This window comes from Aplysia californica, unplaced genomic scaffold, assembly GCF_000002075.1.
Source record: "Aplysia californica isolate F4 #8 unplaced genomic scaffold, AplCal3.0 scaffold00071, whole genome shotgun sequence".
Taxonomy (NCBI): domain Eukaryota; kingdom Metazoa; phylum Mollusca; class Gastropoda; order Aplysiida; family Aplysiidae; genus Aplysia; species Aplysia californica.
This window is the reverse complement of record NW_004797341.1, coordinates 1692753-1703459: the sequence shown is the minus strand read 5'-3', so window position 1 is coordinate 1703459 and position 10707 is coordinate 1692753. Positions and strand designations below refer to the sequence as shown.

At 39.5% G+C, this 10707-nt stretch overlaps 1 protein-coding gene across 1 annotated transcript in view; it reads left to right on the top strand.

Moving 5' to 3' along the window:
* LOC101863496 (NXPE family member 4) overlaps window positions 1-6226 on the top strand; it is a gene marked incomplete at its 5' end in the record, with an annotated part of 24461 nt that extends 18235 nt beyond the window's left edge. Inside the window, 4 exon segments of the mRNA XM_013080012.2 lie at window positions 151-314; window positions 1388-1570; window positions 3231-3443; window positions 6002-6226. Coding sequence (XP_012935466.1) covers window positions 151-314; window positions 1388-1570; window positions 3231-3443; window positions 6002-6226 — 785 coding nt within the window.
* Between the last annotated feature and the right edge of the window lie 4481 nt (window positions 6227-10707).

Below are 10707 nucleotides of genomic sequence, written 5' to 3'. Positions count from 1 at the left end.
GGGGGGGGGCAGATGTCTAAGAGAGATAGAGAGACAGGCAGGCAGACAGACAGACAGACAGACAGACAGACAGACAGACAGACAGAAACAGAGAGAAAGGAAGAGAGAAGGACAGCAAACAAATTCAACACATTTTCTCAAATCCTCCAGGAGCTCAACCCTTCCCCCAACCCACAATTCCCTGCCACAAACTTCCGCCACGCCAAACCTGGACACAACATTCACCTACCGGATTTTTATCTGAAGGCACGAATAAGTGGAATTTTCTCTCATGTCGTAAAGAGCGCCCAAAAAACTGCTTCCAGAATTTGACGGTAAGTGAGAACTATTATTTTCGGGGGGAGGGGGGGGAGAGAGAGAGAGAGAGATAGAGAGAGAGAGAGAGAGAGAGAGAGAGAGAGAGAGAGAGAGAGAGAGAGAGAGACAGAGAGAGACAGAGAGAGAGAGAGAAGACTTTGCACATTAGTTGTTTAGATGTGTTTTTCATTACGTTTTCAAAACATCAGAGTTCTGTATCGTTACTATAGAATTATACAGTTCTATTTGCTCAGTACCTGGTTTTTGAGAACTTTGACTTGAAAAATTTTTAATTTCAGTATATGTCAAGCTTTTTCGAAAGCAACTCTTTGAATGTCTAGGCAACATTTCCAACTGATCTTACGAATTTTGATAGAGCAGATAGAATATTTGTGTCACGACGCGGTAGAATCAGGCTCTCGTCAATTTTATTGACAAGTGGAGTTATTGGTATCATCTTAAAGCTTGTTCATTTGTTTTGCATTGGATAAAAAAAACATCCATTTATCTCCAATAAAAGTCGAAGAGAATTTGTTTTGAAAAGAGCATAAAAGGCCATGGTCCCAAAAAAGAAATATCGATGAAAATTGCCAAACGGTCGCAAGAATTATGTTTTCTTCTATTTGTTTATCTTAACGACCGCTTGATTTCACCACGATGTGTCACATAATATTATGTCATATTCCATCTTATCCCAACTTCTCTCTGTCTCTGCTCTCCCCCTCCCAATCCCCTCTTCATCTCCCACCCCTCTCCCCCTCCTCCATCTCCTCTCCGCTCATTTCGCGCCTTATCTCCCCTCCCCTCATCCCCCCCTCCCCTCACCTCCCACCCCCTAACCCCCTCCGTTTGTTGTCCCCCCCTTCACCTCCATATCTACCCTATCCCCACCCCCTCATCTTCCCACCCCTTATTCCCACCCCCACCTCCACCCCCATCACCCACTCCCACTCTTATCCCCACCCCTCATCTCTTCACACCGCCACCCCCTTTATCTCCAGCCCCACCCCCATCCCCCCTCACCCCATCCCCCACCCCCACTCATAACCCCGACCCCTCATCTCCCTCCCTCTCCCCACCCCCTTTCTAGCTCCACATCGTCGGAGACTCCAACAGCAGACACCATTTGAACCGCTACTGTACAGCGATGGAGGCTGTGTGGCACGTCATACAGACGAAGAAAGCCTGGCATGCACCACTCCGGTGTTCTCACACAAAGGCCGGCTTCACAGCGGACTGGAACCCACACGCTAACCCCTTTAGCTCTTCTAGTGTCAGTCGAGTTTAATAATAATAATAATAATAATAATAATAATAATAATAATAATAATGGTAATAATGATAATGATGATGATGATGATAATCTCCCTCTCTCTCTCTCTCTCTCTCTCTCTCTCTCTCTCTCTCTCTCTCTCTCTCTCTCTCTCTCTCTCTCTCTCTCTCTCTCTCTCTCTCTCTCTCTCTTTTCCTTTCCCTCTCTCTCTGCCACCTCTGGCCCTAGTGTTTCTCTTTCTCTGGCCTTTCCGATTTGTGTTCACCGCACCCTTCTGTTATTATATTCCTTACTTCCACGCACCTTTCCACCCCCCCCCCCCCCCCCCCCCTCTCTCTCTCTCTCTCTCTCTCTCTACCACTTCTGGCTTTAGTGTTCCCTTCTCTCCGGCGATTTGTACTCACCGCTCCTTTAAATATTCAGACATTTATGTGCGCACTTTAGTTTTTATAGCCTGTGTATATGATGATGATGATGAAGATATTTCCGATATTGTCCAAATCACAACAATACGTAACTTATAGTGAACACTTTGTTGCTGTGGCGTCATCATTTTTTTTCTCTCAAATACTATGTTCCTGATGAAGCCTTATTGGCGAAACGTTGAACTGTGAAAAATATATATTTTCTGGAAATACGACAAGGTCTTAACTGTTTTAATACCTTCTTTATACAATGATGACGATGATGATGATGATGATGATGATGATGATGATGATGATGATGATGATGATGATGATGATGATGATGATGATGATGATGATGATGATGATGATGATGATGATGATGATGATGATGATGATGATGATGATATTATTATTATTATTATTATTATTATTATTATTATTATTATTATTATTATTATTGTTGTTATTACAAGATACAGACCCGATCTACGAACACTGATTTAGTGATACGAAATCCCAAGATGTAAAGTTTGACCTGAAGTACTCATCGACACTGCGAAGCTCACATCCAAACAGAGTTAGATATCGAGATTCTAGTTCTAGAAACAGTAGAAGAAGCTTTCTAAGCACGAAGTAGAACTCTGTTACACACACACGACACAAAGCACAAACTTCACTTCAGTTCTTGCTAACTACTCCAAATCAGACTTGAATACAGTGTTCCAAATAACCTAAAGTCTATTTCTACATCTATCTAGGATTTAGAGAGATCTTTATCTAGAGTCTTGCTCTATAAAAAATAAAACTGCTCATCAAATGTGCGCCAAATTTTGAAAACGTCAGTACAACGAAGTGAACATTCTGTGGGTTTAAACGAACTCAACGTGTTGGGGACATGACTACACCAAATGTATCTTGAAAAAGTCCATACAATGAAGTTTGGCCTGAAGAACACATCGGCACTGCAAAGCACACATCCAATCAGAGTTGGTCATCGAGATTCTAGATCTGGAAATAATAGAAGCAGCTTCTCACACGCACGACGAAGAACACACCGAAACGGAAGCAGTCCTCAATAAAAAATTATGAAATGGCTAATGGCGGAGTGAAAATATCTGAGAGCTTCGATTTACAGGAAGAACCATCAAACCTGAAAAAATCAAAAAGTACTCGTAGTTTCCGAACTTTGAAAGTCTGCCCACGTAACCCTTTGTGACAATTCCTTTTTTTTTTTTTGCTATTTTTTTCTCCAGACGGACTGGGCCATGATGGGGTCACTGGTCCCCTCCTCTCACGTGATCGATTCAATTCCCGCCGAAACCCCGGGCCGTGTTCTGCTGGTGCTACATCATTACTTCCACCTGGTCATGCATCACGTGACTGCCTTCCATAACATGGTCATCGCCTCCAGGGACGCTGTGGCCAGATTGCTGGACAGGAACCCAAACGTTCAGGTTTTAGTGCAGGTAGGTAGATAGAGGTTGTTGTGAAGGTATAGTACAGGTTTTAGTGTAGGTGGGTACATACAGGTTTTTATTAAATGTAGTTTTTATGAAGGTAGTTTGTACAGGTTTTCGTGCAGGTAGGTACGTACAGGTTTCAGTGCAGGTACAGTACAGGTTTTAGTGCATGTAGGTACGTAGAGGTTTTAGCAAAGGTATAGTACATGTTTTAGTGTAGGTATAGTACATGTTTTAGTGTAGGTATAGTACAGGTTTTAGTACAGGTATAGTACAGGTTTTAGTGCTGGTATAGTACAGGTTTTAGTGTAGGTATAGTACAGGTTTCAGTGTTGGTATAGTACAGGTTTTAGTGTAGGTATAGTACAGGTTTTAGTGTAGGTAGGTACATAGAGGTTTTAGTGAAAGTAATATGTACAAGTTTTACTAAAGGTATGAACATGCAGGTATAAGTAAAGGTAGTATGTAAAGGTTTTAGTGCTGGTAGGAACTTACAGGGTTTTAAAAAAATATATGACACAGGTTTTAGATAAGGTATAATAATACACAGGTTTTAGATAGAGTATAATAATATACAGGTTTTAGATAGGGTATAATAATATTCAGGTTTTACGAAAGGTAAGAACATACAGGTTATATTTTAAATATGATACTGGTTTTAGATCTGGTATAATAATATACAGGTTTTACGAAAAGTATGAACATACAGGTTTTAATGCAGGTTGGAACAGACTGTAGTTTTTAGTTTTACTAAGATTAAGACAAGATTTTAGCCCATTAAATAACGTGTGTCTCTTGACACGGTTGAATCCCGCATTCATCAATTTTTTTAGACATATAGATTTAACGGTGTCATCTTAAAGCTTGTTCGTTATCTTGTTCTGTTTGAAAAAATACCCGTTCGTCTGGAATAAAAATAGGTATAATTTGCGATTGAAGAAAGTGAGGTTTGACTTCTTTTAGATGTAAACTATGCGTGAAATGGCCGCCAATATTTTGTGAGTTGTTTTGGAAAATTTAAAGTTACACTCCTTTGTGCCTCTTCAGTAAACAACGCTTATAGCATAAATATGTTTTTAACGAACATAAAAGGTTTGTATTTTCTTGTAAGGAGTAGAATCATTTTTTTAATGCCCAAAAGGTATAATAATAAATATCAGGGTTTTTTAAATCTGATTATTTTGACGAGCGTCTGGTTTTCCCTCGATGCTTCATATACTGACGTATGGCATCTTGGTGAAATCAGGCACTCGTCGAAACGATGAATTCGGAGAAACAGGCTTTTTTCTGCCAGTTTGGCAATGTTTATCTAATCTTTGGGGGATTTTTTTGGCTCAACCCTTTTTATGTCCATATAAAAACACATTTACACGTGAATTTTACTTAAAAACGTTGATTAAAGACACAAAATATGTCGTCTTTTTCAGTTTTTAAGTACTCATTTTTCTTGCTAATTTCACGTCTGCAACCAGGCGATCTCGCTCCCTTCAATCGCAAATATTTCGACTTCTATTCACGATAGATGGGTATTTTTTAACTTAAAAGCAAAGCAAACGAATAACATTTTAGATAAGACCAATAACTCACCATGCCCAAAAATTGACGAGCGCCTGATTTAACCATGACGTTTACTATTGTTACCACAACCTTAGACCTGGTGGCATTCTGTTTTGTTTGTTTTGGTTTATTTTGGTTTGTTTTGGTAAGTGGAGAGCACAGGGGGAAAACAACGGTGGTCACAAACTGGAAATTGTGAGGGTGCCAATATTAAAAGCTTGTGGACTCATAACTTCATATTTATTGTTTGACTGGTGGTTTATTGTTAAGTGTTGTTGAATGGGAATTCTAACAACAATAATCAACCAAAAGTTGAACAGAAATACAGTTATGAGTCAACAAACGTTCACAATAATTGGTACCCTTACGATTTTCAGTTTGTGACCACAGTCGTTTTTCCACTGTAGCCTTCATGTAGAAAATGTACGTTACTATCGAAAGGGGCGTAAAGAAAAAGATGAAAAATGTGTTTTATTATATTATTCCATCGCTCCCTCAGTCTGAAGTCACAGCTGTTTAATTTTCAGGGGTTTTTTTTATTACATTCGTTTAGATCTAATCTTGGGAAAGTCCCTCTTCTAAGACGCCATTGTAAACAATTGAGGCTTCCGTTCACAAGCAGTGCACACTGATCCACAATGACTTAACGATCGATTCTCTTTGGGTCCGTTCATTGAACGGGGACCCTGCTAGTTCACGCATATTCTTCCACGAATATACTCCTGTATTCTCACTATGAGTAAACTACCAGCGCCTTGCTGTGGCTATAGCGGCTAGGCGCTTCGCTGTCGCACGCAGGAGACCCGATTTCGAATCCCAAGTGGGAAAAACTTGTTGTCATGTTTTCCAGTCTTTTTATAGTGCGCTGTTGTATACCTCTCAGCCCGGGTTAGCTGTAACAGGCAGAGTTGGAATCCCGCCTCCTAATAAATTAACTTAAATGTATCGAAAGGGGCGTAAAGAAAAAGATGAAAAATGTGTTATATATCATTCCATCCCTCCCTCAGGGCCCTCATGTGACGTATGTAGGGTGGCCTCAACACTACGTGGGCGGTGACGGCCTCGCAAGATTCATGGAAGAAATCCTTATTCAAGAGTACCGGCCCTTGCGAGACAGAGTTGTCTACCTTCGGACCTGGGAAACTACCCTAGCCATGGAAAACCATCCGTTTCACCCACAAAATCAGAATCTCATCGATGACATGATTTTAGATTTGATGTGTGGAAGATAGTCTCTAAGTATTTCCTTTTACAGAATTAACATGAATTTGATTAAAACGTTTAGTTAAAGGGGGGAGGGGGGGTTTTACACCTGAAGGCTATCTCGCTTATTATTGGGCCGAATGTTACCAAATTTCACACATATAACAAACATTGTAAGGAGTCTTAAAAATCGCAATGAAATTTGAGGAAAAAAGTTTCGTTTCCATGGATATGGCGACCATATTGGATTTTGTTGACATGTCTTACGTAATGAATACCGCTCTTACTGCAGATGGAAATTGATTGGGGTTTTTTCATGCGTGTTAACAAACATTAGATCTAAAAATGTGTCTGTGGTTTGTTCCTAAACGAATTTTAAAAATTTTAATGAATTTTTTTCTGAGGTACCATTCAAGTTTGCAAAAAATCCGTGAAAATTCACATTCAAGACACCACCAACAAAAAACTGTTCTAAATATGAAAAATTCAACACATAAATTTTTAGCATTACATCTTCTTTTCATTCTGTGAAAATTTCATGAACATTGGGTGAAAAATAGGGGAGTTATTTTTAAAAGTATAGAGAAAAGTCGCGCTTTGAGAGAACGGCTGGTAAAGAAAAATAAAATATTGACTTTATGAGGAAATGGTGTGGATAAACATGCCCGGTATGGGAAAAAAACGGTTTTGGGTGGTCCTTTTGCAAATGAAATAGTTGTAGGAGAGGCTGAGGAAGCTAAATATGTCTACAACTCAAATTCCATAATTTTGATCGGGGTTCTGGGGGTGTAGCCCCCCCCCCCCTCTTAAGGGAGCGCGCTGTGAACAATTACTGTCTGTTTGGAATTTCTATAACATACACAGTGTTTTGTGTACATGCTTTTACTGTTTTTATCATATTCATACAGCTGAGGGTTATATTATTGTGCAAATGTAACTTTACAATTGAGGACATTCTAAGACTTTATAAAACATATTTAAGCATTTCCTTTGTTATTTGGTCAGATGATCAACTGCAACAACATAGAACGTTGCTCAAGAAGAAAACTGCATATTTTAAACAGTCTTGTTTTAATAGCTTATGTTGTGTGTCGTATCGGAAAGAAAACATACATTTCAGATGAGTTGGGGTGGGTAGGAGGGGGGGGAGGAGAATGAAAAAATGCCTTATTGAAAAAGAAATTAATAGAAAAAACAAATGTGTTAACAATATTTCTAAATTATTAATTTCACATAAAGCAAAATAACTTTGGTAGAAAGTCTATATTACAATTTCATTTATTTCTCCCCCCTTCCCCAACCACCAAAACAAAACAAAAATTCACTCAATTTAATTTGCTATAAATAATAATCTGGTAACATTTATGGTGTTGAATATAATTTCTGATTTGTTGATTTTATTCACGAAATTTATATGCCTTTAATGAAGTGATTTATTTCACAAAGGTAAAATATATTTAATTAAACAATGTATGAATCTTTAAAGTGTGAAAGGTAACTTTTCTTTCCACTGTTCATTTCAGAAAAACAAAGTCATTGGCGAAATCATTATAGATCTAATGTGCGGTAGATACTCTATTTATCCTTTACTTACCAAATCAAAATATAATTGATGAAACCATTATGGTATTTAATGTGTGAAAGAAGAAAGCGGTTATATTAAAATCATGTACTAGAGTTCGTGGCAATGATGACCCCGGGTAAACGACCAAGGGCTGCGTGTGCTCACTCTGAAGCGCTGAACCGCAAGGGCAAGACATGCGCAGTTCATCAGATGGATGAATACTTTTCGAGACACACGTGGTGTCTTGGTAGTCTTCGGAGAAAATCTACAAGCTTGCAGTAAAATATGGATGCAGGGTAGTGTTAAATATTATACTACAGCTCGTGGGGAGCGGGGTGGGAGCTCCTATTTTTCATGTAAATGGGGCCGGGCCATGTCGCCGATGAGGGTAAGAAGGCTCTCATGTCTGACATGTGTGACGTCATTGCTGCGAGTTCTAATCTATTATCTATTTGTGGAGGCCGAATGTTGCTATTCAAAAGGCTTTTTAATGGCTGTATCGATCGACATGCAGTTTTCGCAAAAAAATTCTTTAAGATATTCTCCAGATCATGACGCCCTTGGTTTTATCAGTTTTGAGACAGTTTTGCTGCAAAAAGCTAAATTTCTTTATTTCGCCGATCGCTTTTGTGGGCCGACGCTTCTGTTTCTGTAATTTTAGAAAATCCGGAAGTGATATTTCTCGAGGCGCTTTTTGTTTTGAGAGTATAGATATAGACCATCTCATTTTTTGCCTCTCTCGAGATTTATGGCCCCATTCCAGTAGAGTGTAAATATAGTAGGCCAAGGACGTTTAGTTGACATCAAAGTACCGATCATTCCTTTCGTCGAAAGGGGGCCCAGGTAGTATTATATGTCACTAGCTGGGCCCCCTTTTGATAAAAGGAATGATCGGTGCATTAACATCAACTAAAAGCCATTGGCCTACTGTATTAATTTACACTCTACTGGAATGGAGCAATACAAAAAGCGATGATGGGCATCAAACGAAAGTATCACAGGGTAATTTAGCACCAAGTAAAAAAAGAAAACAGGAGGCTAGATCTTATCGGGTCGCACACTTACAATAGTGCTGAGTATTGTTCGAGAATGCGAGATAGTATCGAACGGAAGTACGACTTATAATAAACAAACATGGTGGATTTTCTAAAAAGAGACAGAAACATCGGCCTACAAAGCGATCGACGAAATAAAGAAATTTAGCTTTTTGCAGCAAAACTGTCTCAAAACTGAAAAAAAGAAGAACGTTATTATCTGGAGAATATTTTAAAGAATCTTTTGGCGAAAACCGCATGTCGATCGATCATCATCATCATCCGGTACCTTGCCGACTGGCGTGGGCGACCATGGACCACCACTTCAACCTGTCCTTCGCTGCAGCAATGGTGTCTGTTGTTCTTGCTGCTCCCAACCATGTTGTCATCTTGTCCAGTATCTTTTCCCTCTGTCTGCCTCTGCCTCTCTTTCCATCAAACTTTCCTGTCGATCGATGCAGCCATTAAAAAGCCTTTTGAATAGCAAAATTCGACTACCACAAATAGATAATAAATCTCTGTGGTGGGAGAGAGTTTCTACTATACACTTTCTTAAAACAAATATGTTATCGGCAAAATCAATATAGAAACAATGCCGTGTGGTAGTTGGTCTGTTATACCCTTCATGTAAAAACAAAACAATTCGGCATCATTCATTTCATCCACAAAACCAAAGTGCCTCGGTGAAGTTCTTTTAGATGTAATGATAGTAATATTTGGAACATAATCACTATATCATTCACTTCCCAAAAACAGAATGCCATTAATGAAAATAATTTCTAGGCCAAAGGTGCGAACGGTAGTGTCTGTATCGCTATCTCATCCACAAAGTCTACTCAGCTACCATTGGCTGTCCTAGCAAGATCAACTACGGGATTATCTTCAGACTAGGAACGCAACACACTAGACTCAAAACAGTACATACGTACCAATGTTGAAAACTTTTTTTCACCCTATTTGCCCAATCTTTTCAAAATGACACGATCTGATTAGTATAAGGTTTTACACGCAATATGTTAGCTAAGTTGAACACTAGGTAATGATGAGGTCGGTTTTGTAGATAGTTGAGTGTATAATTCTTGTTAGCTTGATGTTCAAACGTGTGTTATCACCAAATGTATTGCAGTATGAAGAAACGGACCAAACTGGATGAAACCATTAACACTCTTTCCTATATTGAACATGTCCTCCACAAGTGTAGAGCACACAGAGCCCTGTGGCCAACCCCATTGACACTACGGGAGAGGCTGAACGGCCAACAGACGACACACGTAGGACTTAAGGCCTATTAAGGCCTATTTAGACGTACAGTTCGCTGATCGACAAACTGACAGTTTAACCGACGGACGCTCGATCTGTGTCATCGGTAAACTGAAAGTTTGTCGACGAGAGAAGTTCCGTTTAGACGTACAGTTTTTTTTATCCGTCCTTGGACTGTTGTAGCTAGATCTAGGTCAAAAACGTCAACAATAGCTGAAGCAAGCTACATGGATGATTTAGCAGCATTTTTGGTTCTCAAATCCAAAAACAAGATAATGTTCGATGAACTGTAGAATAGTTTACTTTTTCAGTACCCCCCCCCCCTCCCCCAATTACTATTCGCCAGTTTTGGTCCCAAGAGAGTATTTTAGGGGGACAGCTAGAAATCTAATAATAATGTGGAGGGGGGTTCAAAGGGGGGGGGGGGTACTTTACCATAATTTGATGTTTTGCCGTTAGGTTTGATATCTCTCGCTCGCCGCGCATCAAACATAACTTCTGATCTAAATCTAGATCTAGATCTCTAGGTCCAAGTAAGCGGTATAGGAACTATCAAAAAGACGCCCAGTTTCCTTGTTATTCCACACGGACATTGTACTAGAACTAGGCTAGAAGACCTGTGCAATAGTAAAACTGGTAGCGTGTAGACCAA